This window comes from Lacerta agilis, chromosome 2 (genome assembly GCF_009819535.1).
Source record: "Lacerta agilis isolate rLacAgi1 chromosome 2, rLacAgi1.pri, whole genome shotgun sequence".
Lineage (NCBI taxonomy): Eukaryota > Metazoa > Chordata > Lepidosauria > Squamata > Lacertidae > Lacerta > Lacerta agilis.
The window spans coordinates 112821533-112838045 of NC_046313.1; the positions used below are offsets into that span (position 1 = coordinate 112821533).

Consider the following 16513-nt stretch of genomic DNA (forward strand, 5'->3'; position numbering starts at 1 on the left):
GGCAATTCAGCTCCAGGGACCACCATTCGCTCCATAAGACGCACAGATATTTTCCCTTACTTTTTAGAAGGAAAAAAGCGTGTCTTATGGAGCAAAAAATACGGTACTTCTGGGCTCCCCATCTTGTCAGCCATGTTAAAGATAAATATGCTGGAAATGGGTAGGTCATTGACTCTTCTTATATCCTTTTCTCTGGTTCTGTTGTGGCCTTCTGTTTTATTTATCTTATGAGCCGGTTTCCCAGTTTGTACTTTCCTCCTCCTGTGGGAAACCCAGCCTTGAGCTAATATGAGAGAACGCACAATTTTCATGTTGGTAAGCTCAGCAAATCCTGCAGCTCTTCCTCCTGCTGTTTGGCCCAGCGCTCCATGCATGACCTGGTTAGCCCAGCATCGCCATCATCTAAATCCTGTGTTTGGCATATTAAAATTAAATCCAGCCATTCTGCAGCTGCTTGTTTCGGGGAATTATCTCTCCCTCCCAGCTTGTCGCTGTTTTTAGCCACCTAAGTTTAGCGGCTGTCATGGACTGGCCGGACGCAGGGGAATGGTAAGAGGAACCAGCTGGGGAACCCACAGGGGAAGAAGTCTCAGAGCCCAGGGAGTGGCGGTGGGATGACAATGAGGGGTCAGAGGGAGAAGACTGGGAGGAGGAAGTGTTGGAAGCCAAAGAGGTAACAGGGCTTAGTGAGCGGGGAGAGTCTGTGGCAGAGAAGAAGAAGAAGATTTTGGATTTGATATCCCGCTTTATCACTACCCGAAGGAGTCTCAAAGTGGCTCACACTCTCCTTTCCCTTCCTCCCCCACAACAAACACTCTGTGAGATGAGTGGGGCTGAGAGACTTCAAAGAAGTGTGACTAGTCCAAGGTCCCCCAGCAGCTGCATGTGGAGGAGGAGCGGAGACACGAACCCGGTTCCCCAGATTACGAGTCTACCGCTCTTAACCACTACACCACACTGGCTCTCAAGAGAGAAGTCCAGAATCAGGCAGAAGCTGAAGCAGGAGAGGAGGGAGACCAAGAGGCAGAGATGCGTCAGGCTGGTGAAGAGGCACAGGTGTCTCCCCCTCCTGCTGCAAGAAGCTCCCCTCCGATTCCCAGAACCAGGAGAGGCATGAAAAGGGCGGAGGGAGAAGTAAGCTGCACGCAGGCGTAGTCTCAGATTGCTTGGGGGAAACCCTGGAGAGGAGGGGAGGCAGGGGCCTTCAATCTCAGCAACTGCTTCATGGGGCGACACCTGCCGGAGATGAGTTGCTGTGCTCATTAGGCCTGACACTCCTGTTTTTGCTAATAAAGAGTTAACTCCAACTTGTTTGGTGTGATTTACTGCTGTCAGTGGCCTTTGCTACGGCTATCAGCAGCCTCAGCATTGCCTCAAAGCAACTCACGCCGTTAAAAAAAGTAAATAACAAAAACATTATAATCTGACATAAAAACGGCAATAAACAAGAGCCAAGATTGTCATCTGACAAAATGCTTAAAAGGAATAAGTCCTACCCACGCCGCTTAAAGGGATGAGCGGAACAAAGACCGCTGACATATCTGACGGGGGAAATAAGAATGCCTTTGCCTGGTGACTGAAAACAGACAGCAGTGGTGCCAGGTGAGCTTCCATGGGGAGAGAATTCCACAAACGAGGAGCCACCACTGAAAAGGCCGTTCCCATGTCAACACGTTCCGCACATCCCTCAGTGGCGGCAGGGGAACACTCAGAGCCTCTGATGGTGATGGCAAGGTCTGAGTTGGTTCAGGTGGAAAGAGGCGGTATATTACGATGCAAAATTATATTTAATGCCCTTCCCTTTGTTTTTTAGAAGCCGATCATTTGCTCAACCCCTTGCAAACTGCCCCGCCCAGTCTACCTGGCAGCCCAGCCACCACTGGCTCCACAGCAGGTAAGAGGGAATGCATAATGAATTTCGTATGCTGAATGGTGATGTTTAATGAATGAATTCAGAGTGCTGAATGAATCCTGCAGAACTTCGGGGAGTTGGATGGGACCTTCGAGGTCGCCCAGTCTTTTCCAGGAAGTTGGCATGTTGACTATATTAAAGATCCACGTCCAGAGAATGGGTTTAATATTAGCAGGGTTGGGGAAGCTGTGGCCTTCCAGATGTTGCTGGACTACAACTCCCATCATCCCTGGCCTCCGAGGGTGATGCGAGTTGGAGCAACATCTGGGAGGGCCACAGGTTCCCCATCAACAGCTCCTTCTAGCGATGCTCATAAGCTTGACCGTCTCCTTCCCAGAATCCCTTGCAGCCTTTCAATGCCCTCACTCTGCTTTTGTGTTTCTCCCCCTCCCCGCTTCCCAAATTGCTCCCAGACGTGCACCTGACCCCTTGCCACAGCCCGTTGCCTGGGCCACCGGGCCTCTCAGCCGCCGAACGCCTTGCCAACATCCGGAACCGGCACAAGACCAGGAACGATTTGGCCACGGAGCTGGCGATGGCAGCGGACCTGCGGATGCAGGCGGCTACCGACAGGATCCTTTCCGCCCTCGACGGCTACGCCAAAGCGGACTTGGAGGACCGCGAGAAGGACAGGGTGGGCACTGAGCAGATCATTGCCATCATGCAACGGCAGACAGAACTTCTGGAGCTGCTCATACGGCGGCAGCAGTCCTCCACTCCGGCGGCCGTGTCCACGGCCCCCTCACGGCAAGCATGGCCGCCACGGACGGGCCAATCCAGCCACCGGCCTGCAGGCCCTTCTTCCTCCCGCCTGGGCGTTCCCAGGCGGCCGTTGACACCCAGGGCCCGTACCAGGAGAAGGCCTCAGAACTACAGCCCTTGACTCTCGCCTTTTGCAATCCCCTACAAGAGCTTGCGGTTGTCTGCTTGCCGTGTTTCATTCTTTAATTCGGTTAATAACCTTTTGGGAGTTGTTTTCTCTTCCACCCCCTCCATGCTTTCCCATTAGGGTTAAAAAGAGAGCGTTGTCAACAAACCGAAGGCTTCGTCGCAACAGCCGTTTGTTCTGTCATTGCCGAAAGCTAACAAAAACCCTATTTTAAAAAAATAAAGTATTTTCTTTCTTTTTTAATAAACGGCGAGCCCTGGCATCAAGTTAAAAAAGAAAGAAAGCAAAAAGTGAACCAGCTGGCTGCTGTTTCTGGGGGGGAAATCCTTGGGGGTTTTTTTTTTCCAGAACTTGAACTTCATCAACATTCGCCGAGCCAAATTACTTAGCCTGAAGCCATATAGTAGAAAAACTGGCTTCAAGAATGGGAAGAGCTGAAGTCTGTCCACATGCACATTTGGGGTTAGGGGGCAATGGTTTATTTAGAGCAGGGATTGGGAACTTCTGGCCCTATTGGCTAAATTTGGGCCCGGAAGTTCATTCCTCATAAACAATGGCCGCCTGCCCCACACCTGACATTGTATGTGGGGCAGCTGCCACCGTTACTACAAAGAACCAATTGGGCGTGTAAAATGAACTCTGAGGGGCTTTCATTGAAGGATTAAATTCATGTCCCACTGTTCCTCTATATATTTTCCTCCTAACAACCCTGTGAGGTAGGCTAGACTGAGAGAGAGGGGGGACTCCCAGTGAGCCTCATGGCTGAATAGGGGTTTGAATCCCAGCCTCCCAGGTCATGGCTCAACCCTCTGACCTCTGGACCAGTGTTTCTCAAACAGTAGGCCTCAGGCCCACAGCCTTCCACGTGCCTCCTCAGTGACACACCAGGCCCCTTAGCCAGCCCACGGCCGTTTGGTTGGGCAGTGCCAGCACCTGCAACTCCTTGCATACTGAGCTGAGGAGAGCAGGGAAAGAAGCGGAGGAATTTTCTGTGGAAAAATAACAGGCCGGGGAACTTTATGCCTCAGTGTACAGTCTCCGCTTGGAGAGATGGCATGAACAGAGACAGTGGAATGGGCAGAGGGCCACAAGGGACATTGGTGGCCCCCAACTTGGCTGGTTTTTAAAAGGGGGCTAAATGAAACCAGGGCTACTGGCCACAAAGGCTATGTCCTGCCTCCACAGTTAAGAGGCAGCATACACTTCTGAATATCAGTTGCTGATGCACTCAGGTCCCGCTTAATAATAAACAGACAACTTTCTGACTTTTAGAAGACATCTGACACCTGTTTTTAATGTTTGATGTTTTATCGCTTTTTTATTATTATTAATATTCTGCTGGGAGCCACCCAGAGTGGGCGGGGTATAAATTATTATTATTATTATTATTATTATTATTATTATTATTATTATTATTATTATTATGTTTATTGACTTCCCACTGGGGAATCTGGACTAGATGGGTCCCTGGCCTGATCCACTTCTTATGTTCTTAAAATGTAGATGCAATAATATGGGATGGCTGGGGAAGCACTGCAGGACAAACTGATAAAGGATGATGTGTGGACAGTCCAGTGTAAATCCATGCCAATTGCACTATTATTTAAAAAAACAACAAAAAGACAACAAACAGTCACGGGATATAATGACCAAAAAAGTATAAAGAACTCAGCTGTGACAATCCCTGAAACGAGATGGAGGTACCATAAGGATATAAACCCAAACTAAACTAAACTCAAATCCAAAAAATTCGGGGTGAGTGCCCCTAAATAGCTAGGTGGTGAGTTAAACAAGAATATATATAACTTGTAAATCAAACTAAAAACCCTAACGAGATGCCGGCTCTTTTCTCGTTTCACTGGATGTAGTCTGTTTCCTCAGAGGGAAATTAATTCTAGAGACTATAGGAAAATGAAAAAGGCTTTCAAGGCTGCAAAAACATAAAGGACTCAAGAGCAGTAGGAGGAATTCCTCCCAAACTGTTTAATATAAATTGAACTCAGGTTAGCTAACCTAAACGGTGTGGAAAAAACTAACAAAACTCATTAATTTGAAAGAATGAAGGAAGGAAATTTCAAATTAATGAGTTTTCTTAGTTTTTTCTCCACACCGTTTAGGTTAGCTAACCTGAGTTCAATTTATATTAGTTATTCAGGGGCACTCACCCCGATTTTTTTGGATTTTAGTTTAGTTTAGTTTGGGTTTATATCTTTATCGTATCTCCACCTCGTTTCAGGGATTGTCACGGCTGAGTTCTTTATACTTTTTTGGTCAATTGCACTATTATTGGCAAGCTGCAGAATGCACGTTGAATGTGTCAGGTTGCAGAATGCCCCTGTGATAAAAGAGCAGTCTGTGTGGAATCTAGGTCTCTCATAAAGCTCAACTGAAATTTCCTCGCTGGTAAGATCTAACCCTGTGTCGGGGGGCACCAGAGATCAACCTTCGCCCTCTTCCATCTTAGTTTTTATTGCCTTACAAGTCACCAACAGCTGAGTACCAACATGCCATACACAGTCCTTTATATCTTTAGTTCCCCCCCCTCCAACCCACCCCTAAGATCCCCAAATCCTACAATATCGCCCATTGGGAATATCGGGGTGGTGGTACAAGGAAAAGGGAATTCTATTTGGGAGAATGTGGATTCGAGTTCTTGTGAGTAAATATAAACCAGAGGCAGAAAGTCACAGGTTCAATATCCCTAGCATCTTCCGGGAAGGCAGGAGGAGTAGGCCCCACCTGAAACACTCAAGAGAGCTGCTGCCAGTCCGTGTAGACAGTCTTGAGCTAAGTAGACCAAGTAGACCTCTATCCTAATGAAGGTGAACGTTGGGAAATTCAGGAGAGACAAAAAGAGGTACTTGGTCACACAGCGCAGAGTTCAGCTATGACACCTGTACCCACAGGTCAAATTTGGACGGCGAGACAAATTTATGGCGGACGTGTCTAGAGGCTGTCTCTGAACGGCAGCCGGTGGAATGAGTGCTGCTGAAAGTGGGGCGTTTACTTGACTGAGACCCCTTGCCCGTCGGATTTACTGTGGTACCTCAGTTTCCCAAACGTAATCCGTTTTGGAAGACGGCTTGAGTTTTGAAACATTTAAAAGTTCGAAAACTCAATAGCCAACAGCTAGGCCTCACTTAAGCGGAAGCCGCATGGCATGTTCGACTTCTGAGTCGTGTTCAAAAACCCAAGCATTTACTCCCGGGTTTACGGCGTTCGAAAGCCGGAATGTTCGTCAACGGAGACGTTCAAAAACCGAGGTGCCAATGTATTTCCCTCAGCCCTATGCTTTCTCCCCGCTGTGGGTTCTCGCGTGGGCCATCAGGTTCGAGCTGGAGCTGAAGCTCTTCCCGCAGTCCCCGCACAGGTAGGGCTTCTCCCCTGTGTGGATCCTCTGGTGGCCGATGAGGTGCGACTTCTGGCTGAAGCTCTTCCCGCAGTCAGAGCACTTGAAGGGCCGCACGCCGGTGTGCGTCCTCTCGTGCGTGTTGAGGTTGGAGCTGACGCTGAATCCCTTGCCGCAGTGCAGGCAGACGTAGGGCTTCTCGCCCGTGTGGGTCCTCTGGTGGCTGGTGAGGTGCTGCTTCTGGCTGAAGCTCTTGCCGCAGTCGGCGCACTTGTACGGCTTGTGCCCCGTGTGGATCCTCTCGTGAGCCACCAGGTCCGAGTTCATGCAGAAGCTCTTCCCGCACACCAAGCACTTGAAGAGCTTCTCCCCCGTGTGGATCCTCTGGTGCCGGTTGAGGTGCGACCTCCCGCTGAAGGTTTTCCCACAGTCCAGGCACTTGTGCGCCTTCTCGCTGCAGTGCATCCTCTGGTGCCCGTGGAGGTGCGAGCTCCGGCTGAAGATCTTCCCGCACTCGCGGCACGTGAAAGGTTTCTCTCCCGCGTGGGCCCGCCGGTGGGCGGCGAGCTGCGAGCTCTGGCCGAAGCTCCTCTCGCAATCCAAGCACTGGTAGGGCTTCTCGCCCGCATGCGACCTGTCGTGCCGGATCAGATCCGAGCGGGCGCCGAAGCTCTTCCCGCAGCGCAAGCACTTGAAGGGCTCGCCCCCGACGTGGCTCCGCAGGTGGCTGGCGAAGGAATGGTTGTTGCGGAAGCTCTTCCCGCATTTGAAACACTCGTACGGCTTCTCCCCGGCGTGGCTCCGCGAGTGCCAGGCGAAATGGGAGCTCGTGTCACAGCTTTCCCCGCAGTGCAGGCAGGGATATGACTTCTCTCCTGTGTGCGTTGTCCTCTCGTGGGCAACCAGCCCAGATCTCAGCACAAAGGTTTTGGAGCACGCCGTGCAACTGTGCAGTTTCCCTCCTGCGTGGATCCTCTGGTGGCAAATATGACCAAGGGTCTTCTCACCCAGAAGACATGAACTCTCTTCTTCAGGCTGCAGGATCTCCTCCCCTTCACTTCCACCGAGATCCTCATCACCACCCCAAGGAGGGAGGGAGCTGCCTGGTCGCTTTCCGGGGTGGGTCTTCTGTTCTGAGTCGGGCTGATGTGCAGAAATGCCTCCATTCTCCTCGCACCAGGGGAGTCTTTCTCTGGACAAACCCTGCACTTCCATTTGCTCAGGGGGCCCCAGACATGGTTTCTCCTCCTCCTCTTCCTCATCGTCATGAGCCCAACTGAAACCTGCTGAAACACGTAAAACAGGCAAACCTATTATTATTATTATTATTATTATTATTATTTGAAAATGAGACTGCAGTTTTAATTTTGAATTTTGTATTTTAATCTGTATTTTAAATTGATTGTTTTTATGTTTTTGCTATGATTTTAATTAGTGTTAGCCGCCCTGAGCCCGGTTTTTGGCTGGGAAGGGCGGGGTATAAATAAAAATTTATTACTATTATGATTATTATTGTCACGGCACCTCTTGCCTTTGATGTTGCTGTGAGTAACGGCCGGCTCAAGCGTTGAGCTTAAAAAGCTGTTTATTAGACATTGATAATTACAGAGTGATAAAACATGACTACTCTCCTAGCTAACAGATTTCCGGACTAGAATCTTCGCACCTTTTCCAGCAAAGGAAGCCTCTAGTCGCCCTGAAATGACGTCTGAACTTACGTCTCCCCCTTTGTTCCTTCCCCTGTCTGCTACTGACAGCGTGAGGGCTTTCTCTTTCTTCCTGAGACGTCTGCTGATGGGGGCTGGGGGATGAGGAAGTATCTGTACTTATTATCGGTAATTGCTCTCGATATTTACACTCCTCCCCCTGATTGGCTGAATCCCAATTGTCTCTCTGTGCCCTTTCATCTATGCTCTCCCCCTTTTCTTCCCGAGAAATGCTTTGATCCCTGACAATTATTTTATTGGGTTTATATACCGCCCTATACCTGGAGGTCTCAGGGCAGTTCACAGAAAATATCACAACATATAAGATCAGAATAAAAACAACAACCCAATAACGCCCCCCCCCGAAAAGAGTCATATTTTAAAAGGATGTTGGGTGTCAAACAGACCAACCAAAGGCCTGGTTAAAAAGGATAATGAAGGGGACAGGTGAACTTCCCTGGGGAGAGCATTCCACAGACGCGGAGCCACTGCAGAGAAGGCCCTGTTCTCGCGTTGCCACCCTCTGAACCTCTCAAGGTAGAGGCATGTGAAGAAGGACCTCAGAGAATGATCTCAGGGTCTGGGTAGGTTTATATGGAAAGAGGCGGTCCTTGAGGTATTGCAGGCCAGAGCCATTTAAGGCCTTATAAGTCAAAACCAGCACTTTGAATTGGGCCCGGAAACTAATTGGTAGCCAGTGCAGGTGGACCAGGATTGGTTTAATATGCTCAAACCTAATGTTAGGGCATGATGACCCAAAATTCTTTGCAAGTACAAAGCAAACAACAAAATTCTGCATTGAGTGCAAATGAAACCCATACTTCCTTATGGACTAGCCACTTGCCGTTGTTATTAATTTTAAACAAAAAGGAAAAAACAACCCACATTTTTCAGGTTCACAAATTCTGCATCTCTTTTTGCCCTACACGGCTCAGCACTGCAGTTCTTCAAGACTGCCTCTTCCCATATGAACCAGCCCAGACCTGGCCGTCTTCACAGGGCTTTTTGAGGAGACATGCCATTAGAAACAACAAATGAGATTGTGGCAAATATAAACACATAAAAATAAAAGCCAAGTATAAAATGTGAAGCCACTGTTATGGTAATGATTCTTCTTCTTAACCGTCTGCATTAGTTTAGCGACATTAAAAAACAACAACCAAAAAACTGTCAAGAAACATTTAGCAGATGCCTGCAGAATTTCTGTTGGATTCAGAAAAGCTGAGCAAATACCACCGAAGGTTTGGCTTCTTGTTGATGTTCCTCCCCAAAAAAAAATCACAACCGAGCTTGGTCTTAAAGATTCAGGTGGTCACTAAGCTATCCTGGGCACAAGTTTTTCAGGGATTTGCAAATTAATACCAGGATCTTCTACCTGGCTCAACAGCAGGTAGGCAACGGGTGCCGATGTTTTAACAGTGGTGTCACATATTTCTTGGCCATCTGCTTCTCCCTCCCCCCTCAGCAGCAGTCTAGCCACCACATCCTGCGTTAGCTGGAGTTTCCAGACCCAGGCCCACTTGGCAAAACCAGGCCCAGATTGCAAAACTGCCCTAGGAACGGGGAAGGGAAATGGGTTTGAGACGTCACAGGTGCCAGCCAATCGGTGCTATGCACAGTCCACTTCTACTAGCAGAATCATTTCTTCCCACGCTCAACAGTGTTTGAAAAGAGCGGCACGAGGGCATATCCAGAGCCACCCCACCGCTCAGGCTATGCCAGAAGAGGAACAACACAAAGGAATCCTCACCCCCCGTTTCGGTGCCTTCGTCGTTGTCCTCCTCCTCCTCCTCCTCCTCCTGCTTAGGTTCCCTGAAAAGCTGTTTTGCTTCAATACCCAACGGAGCTCCATCTGATTCCGGGAGACTGGCAGACACCTGATGAAGCAGCAGCTGAAAGAAGCCAGATTTAAGTCAGAGCCCAAAGCAGGGCATTGGTCCATCTAGTTCAGTACTGCCTGCACTGACTGGCAGCAGCTCTCCAGGGTTTCACATGGGACTCTCTCCTAGCCTTACCAGAAAAAGTTGGGGACTGAATAGAAACGGTGTCCATGCAAAACAGGTAGAATCATAGAATCATAGAGTTGGAAGAGACCACAAGGGCCATCCAGTCCAACCCCCTGCCAAGCAGGAAACACCATCAAAGCATTCCTGACAGATGGCTGTCAAGCCTCCGCTTAAAGACCTCCAAAGAAGGAGACTCCACCACACTCCTTGGCAGTAAATTCCACTGTCAAACAGCTCTTACTGTCAGGAAGTTCTTCCTAATGTTTAGGTGGAATCTTCTTTCTTGTAGTTTGAATCCATTGCTCCGTGTCCGCTTCTCTGTAGCAGCAGAAAACAACCTTTCACCCTCCTCTATATGACATCCTTTGATATATTTGAACATGGCTATCAGATCACCCCTTAACCTTCTCTTCTCCAGGCTAAACATACCCAGCTCCCTAAGCCGTTCCTCATCAGGCATCGTTTCCAGGCCTTTGACCATTTTGGTTGCCCTCCTCTGGACACCTTCCAGCTTGTCAGTATCCTTCTTGAACTGTGGTGCCCAGAACTGGACACAGTATTCCAGGTGAGGTCTGACCAGAGCAGAATATAGTGGTACTATTACTTCCCTTGATCTAGATGCTATACTCCTATTGCTGCAGCCCAGAATTGCATTGGCTTTTTGAGCTGCTGCATCACACTGTTGACTCATGTCAAGTTTATGGTCTACCAAGACTCCTAGATTCTTTTCACATGTACTGCTCTCAAGCCACGTGTCACCCATCCTGTATTTGTGCCTTTCATTTTTTTATTTATTTTTTTGCCCAAGTGTAGTACTTTACATTTCTCCCTGTTAAAATTCATCTTGTTTGCTTTGGCCCAGTTCTCTAGTCTGTTAAGGTCATTTTGAAGTGTGATCCTGTCCTCTGGGGTATTAGCCACCCCTCCTAATTTGGTGTCATCTGCAAACTCGATCAGGATGCCCTCAAGCCCATCATCCAAGTCATTGATGAAGATGTTGAATAAGACTGGGCCCAAGACAGAACCCTGTGGCACCCCACTAGTCACTTCTCTCCAGGATGAAGAGGAGCCATTGATGAGCATCCTTTGGGTTCGGTCAGTCAGCCAGTTACAAATCCACTGAATGGTAGCCTTGTCCAGCCCACATTTTACCAGCTTCTTTACAAGAATATCATGGGGCACCTTGTCAAAGGCCTTGCTGAAATCAAGATAGGCTACATCCACAGCGTTCCCTTCATCTACCAGGCTTGTAATTCTGTCAAAAAATGAGATCAGATTGGTCTGACATGACTTATTTTTCAGAAACCCATGCTGACCTTTAGTGATCACAGCGTTCCTTTCTAGGTGCTCACAGACCGTTTGCTTAATGATCTGCTCTACTTAATGAGGTGCTCTACTGCAGAGCTGTGGGCTCCCCTGCAAAGGACTAGGAACATGCAAAGCTGCGTCACACCAAGGAAGAACATCTAACACAGTATTGGATACACTGACTGGCAGCAACTCTCCACCGTTTCAGGCAGCCGACATTACTTGAAGGCTTGGGATTGAACCTGGGACCTTCTGCACGCAAATTAGAAGCTCTACCACCACACTGTGTCGACCACAGCAAACTATGGAAAGTTCTTAAAGAAATGGGAGTGCCGGATCACCTCATTTGTCTCCTGAGAAATCTCTATGTGGGACAAGAAGCTACAGTTAGAACTGGATATGGAACAACGGATTGGTTCAAAATTGGGAAAGGAGTACGACAAGGCTGTATATTGTCTCCCTGCTTATTTAACTTATATGCAGAATTCATCATGCGAAAGGCTGGACTGGATGAATCCCAAACTGGAATTAAGATTGCCGGAAGAAATATCAACAACCTCAGATATGCTGATGACACAACCTTGATGGCAGAAAGTGAGGAGGAATTAAAGAACCTTTTAATGAGGGTGAAAGAGGAGAGCGCAAAATATGGTCTGAAGCTCAACATCAAAAAAACTAAGATTATGGTCACTGGTCCCATCACCTCCTGGCAAATAGAAGGGGAAGAAATGGAGGCAGTGAGAGATTTTACTTTCTTGGGCTCCATGATCACTGCAGATGGTGACAGTAGTCACGAAATTAGAAGACGCCTGCTTCTTGGGAGGAAAGCAATGACAAACCTAGACAGCATCTTAAAAAGCAAAGACATCACCTTGCCAACAAAGGTCCGTATAGTTAAAGCTATGGTTTTCCCAGTAGTAATGTACGGAAGTGAGAGCTGGACCATACAAAAGGCTGATCGCCAAAGAATTGATGCTTTTGAATTATGGTGCTGGAGGAGACTCTTGAGAGTCCCATGGACTGCAAAAATATCAAACTTACCATCCTTAAAGAAATCAGCCCTGAGTGCTCACTGGAAGGGCAGATCCTGAAGTTGAGGCTCCAGTACTTTGGCCACCTCATGAGAAGAGAAGACTCCCTAGAAAAGACCCTGATGTTGGGAAAGATGGAGGGCACAAGGAGAAGGGGATGACAGAGGATGAGATGGTTGGACAGTGTTCTCGAAGCTACTAACATGAGTTTGGCCAAACTGCGAGAGGCAGTGAAAGATAGGGGTGCCTGGCGTGCTCTGGTCCATGGGGTCACGAAGAGTCGGACACGACTGAATGACTGAACAACAACAACCACCACACTAAGGTATCACTGATGTCTCCCTACCCCCCGATCTCGTCCTCACCTCTTTTCCTTGTCTCTCCTCCGCCTCTTCCCGCCGCAGGAGGAAATCCTCGGCCAGGGCCACCGCCTGGGAGCAGGTCTCTGGTGTGCCTTCCCTGACCCAGCTCTGAATCTCCAGAGGCAGGATGGCCAGGAACTGCTCCAGGATCAGCAGCTCCAGGATCTGACCCTTGGTGTTCCTCTCCGGCTTCAGCCAGTGCCGGCAAAGTTCCCAGAGCTGCCGACACGCCTCCCTCGGCCCCTCGGCCTCCTGGTAGAGGAAGGCCCGGAAACACTGGCGGTAGGCCTCTGCTTCCGGGGCATCCGACTCGCAAAAGGCTTCTTCCTTCACGGGCGCCCGTTCTCCATCGCGGCTCTCGTAGGCTTGCAGGGATGCTCTGTCAACATCTAGTCCAGCAAAGAGAGAAGTATTTACAAGTCGTACCTTGGTTTTCGAACAGCTTAGTTCTCGAACGAACTATTTTTGGAAGCCGGACGTCCGATGGGGCTTCCGACTGGCTGCAGGACCTTCTGTTCTACTGCCAAGGTGCGACTGCATTTGTTAGCTGTTTGTGTAGCCCCAATAAGTAGACACATACGGCAGACACTCGTTTATCCGAAAACCTGTCAAAACGGAAGTTTCCGGAAAGGGCAGAGAGAGGGCACCCATCATATCTTGACAATAATGCTGGTCCGCAGAACAGTGGCATCCACACGCTGAAAGCCCCGCGTCACGGTGGAAAAGGTTTCTGAGATCTTTGGGTGTTGAAGGGGAAGCTGCCCCACAGATCACAGTGATCTGCTTTGTAGATAAACTGCAGTGCGGGGGGCTGGACTAGATGACCCCTGGGGTCCCTTCCAACTCTACAACCCTATGATTCTGTAAGACCTTGAACTGGGCACCTACCGGTAGTATACATCTGCTCCAAATCACCTTTGAGGCCTGGAACGCACACCACCCGTTGCTTTTTCCCAGCCCGCTCAATGGGAGCCTCTGCCTCGTCCCACGGCGCGTCCGGATTTCCGAGCCTCCCGTCAGAGACCTGCACGACCGTCAAGAACTCAGGCGACCCCCAACCTTGGGGCGGCCCTTCTTCGGGCTCCTGCTTCACCCGGCACTGTATCCCCGCGGACTGGAGCAGGAAGCTCTGAGAGGGCGCCTCCATCGTGCTCAATGGCCCTTTTGTCCTGCCAACAAACCGAGAACAGGACCGTGATGACGGAGGAAACATTCCGAAATTTGAGAAAGTAGGGAGCTTTGAATCCAAGCTTTGTTTTCTAAAACGTTCGGATTTCTGAAAATGCGTTAGTGACAATCCTACAGCACAATCCTATGCATGTTAGGCCTTAAATGTATAAAATTATGATGCGCTGTGTGGAGGTCTCTCCCCTCTCTTAGAGAACACCAGAACCCAACGGGAACAACCGATGAAGCTGAAGCCCACCCCCATCCCCCAAAACAGTCCGACTGAGCTTTCCTCACTGAGCTATCTTCGTACCTCCAGCCTTCCTCCACCTCCTGCATCATTTTAGGCTTGCTCACACATTACACTAAAGGCAGGTACATGTTGCCTCTACACGTGTAAGTGTTTGCATGTAGGAGATCACACATGTCGATTTGTACACTTTAACTACACTGGTTGCACATACATGTGGATATGTGGACAATATCTGCCATTGGTGCACACAAGCGCACAGATTGCGCACTGCTTTAATGTAACGTGTGAACGTTATAAACCTGGATCTATGTCCTCCTGCATCGCCAAAAAAAAAAAAAGCCCCAGGTTACATTTATAACTGGTTTTTTTCAAACTTTCATTCATTTCTTTAAATAAAGGGTTCTAAAACACCAATCAGAACCTTTTAAAATACACGTGCAAAAAAAAATCGACGGGAAATCAAATTGATCCTCAACCCAGCACAGCGTTTCAGGACAAGAAGAGAGCGGATTTTCAAAAGATGGAATGCAAACGTCAGATCTGATGGGAGGGCAACCAAGGGGGATTCAATCCAGGCTGTTCGTTCAAAAAAAAAAATCAAAAGGTCTGCAAGGGGCTCTGGAAACTAGGGAGTCTGCAGATCTTCCTTATAAATAACAATGCTAATAATAATAAATTCTCCGGGGCCCCCGACCCAGCCCCCAACACTTCCAGCCTTGCAAATCGCTCATCAGCTCCTGCGAAATGCAAAATATTAGATCTATAGAGATGTGTATAGCTACCTGCCTCTCTCACCGCCTCTGCTGTCCTTGAGTCGCTATTTGGGGGGGGAAAGGGAAATCCAAAATACATGTACACACGCATATACGCCCCCCTCCCCAATGCACACACACAAAAAAGAAGGCTGGGCAGGAAGTGAGAGCCCCCCCACTCCTTCCCCAATTTCTGGTCCTCTCTAGGAATCTCAGCTCGGATGTTTAACCCTTCCCATTCCTGCTGGACCCGCAGATCAGTGCTGAGCTGCTCAGAGATTGCCACCTTTCCCGTTTCCCCCTTCTGACAGGGCTCCTGTGCATTCGGCAGCAGAGTTGCCAGCTTGCTCGCCGCTTCCTGCTCCTGTGCATTTAGCAGATGAGCTGGAGCCGGGTGACAACAGGGTGGCCCGATTTCCTTCCCTTCTCCCCCCCTGCTCCTTGGCAGACGGGAAGGTTGCCAACTGTTTTCCCCTGCTCCTGTGCATTTAGAGATGAGCTGGAGCCGGGTGACAACAGGGTGGCCCGATTTCCTTTCCTAGTTCTCCCCCTGCTCCTTGGCAGACGGGAAGGTTGCCAACTGTTTTCCCCTGCTCCTGTGCATTTAGCAGATGAGCTGGAGCCGGGTGACAACAGGGTGGCCCGATTTCCTTTCCTAGTTCTCCCCCTGCTCCTTGGCAGACGGGAAGGTTGCCAACTGTTTTCCCCTGCTCCTGTGCATTTAGCAGATGAGCTGGAGCCAGGTGACAACAGGGTGGCCCGATTTCCTTTCCTTCTCTCCCCCCCCCCCCCGCTCCTTGGCAGACGGGAAGGTTGCCAACTGTTTTCCCCTGCTCCTGTGCATTTAGCAGATGAGCTGGAGCCGGGTGACAACAGGGTGGCCCGATTTCCTTTCCTTCTCCCCCCCCTGCTCCTTGGCAGACGGGAAGGTTGCCAACTGTTTTCCCCTGCTCCTGTGCATTTAGCAGATGAGCTGGAGCCAGGTGACAACAGGGTGGCCCGATTTCCTTTCCTTCTCTCCCCCCCCCCCCCCTGCTCCTTGGCAGACGGGAAGGTTGCCAACTGTTTTCCCCTGCTCCTGTGCATTTAGCAGATGAGCTGGAGCCAGGTGACAACAGGGTGGCCCGATTTCCTTTCCTAGTTCTCCCCCTGCTCCTTGGCAGACGGGAAGGTTGCCAACTGTTTTTCCCCTGCTCCTGTGCATTTAGCAGCTGCCTCGCGTTCTGTTATTGCGATCGTTGTTGTTTGGTTATATCGCCCTTCATGGGACCCAGGGCAGATGGGGACAGTTTAAAATTCAGAAATTAAAAACAGCTTGAACCAAATTGCCAGGTGTCCACTATTTGAGTGGACAGTCCACTTTTTCACATTATGTTAACTATTTCCCCCCCCCACACACACACACACACAAAATAGTGGAAATTTTTTTATTCAAAAGCTTTATGATGAAATGGTATTTGAATACGTGTTAAAATGTTTGTAAGAAAATATATAATTTAATTTAATTTAAACCCCCCCCCCCGGCTTGTCCACTGTTTTTTGGAAACAGACCTGGCAACCCTAATTACAGTCACAGGAATAGAATAGGCCCTGGAAAAAGACACATCTGGGTTACCAAACGCAAGGGTACCGAAGTACTCCAAAGGCCTGGACGATATATCAGTATTCTTCTTCTTCTTCTTCTTCTTCTTCTTCTTCTTCTTCTTCTTCTTCTTCTTCTTCTTCTCCTACCACTTGTGGCCGAGTAAGATTGTCTTCCATAAGCATGGTTTTAACAA

At 49.1% G+C, this 16513-nt stretch overlaps 2 protein-coding genes across 2 annotated transcripts in view; one reads left to right on the forward strand and one right to left on the reverse strand.

Moving 5' to 3' along the window:
* The window catches only part of LOC117042467 (zinc finger protein 197-like), a 29564-nt gene extending 26426 nt beyond the window's left edge, over positions 1–3138 (forward strand). Inside the window, exons 7-8 of the mRNA XM_033142013.1 lie at positions 1814–1894; positions 2326–3138. Of these exons, the coding sequence (XP_032997904.1) occupies positions 1814–1894; positions 2326–2795 (551 nt within the window). The 3' untranslated portion in view covers positions 2796–3138. The remainder of the gene's footprint in view (positions 1–1813; positions 1895–2325) is intronic.
* A 2949-nt stretch (positions 3139–6087) lies between these two features.
* On the reverse strand, positions 6088–14841 carry LOC117042468 (zinc finger protein 436-like). Its single transcript, XM_033142014.1, has 5 exons — positions 14766–14841; positions 13452–13732; positions 12567–12952; positions 9607–9748; positions 6088–7436 (listed from the first exon to the last, which is right to left on the reverse strand). Exons 2-5 carry the CDS (start codon positions 13708–13710, stop codon positions 6088–6090), a joined length of 2136 nt encoding a protein of 711 aa, XP_032997905.1. The 5' UTR covers positions 13711–13732; positions 14766–14841.
* Between the last annotated feature and the right edge of the window lie 1672 nt (positions 14842–16513).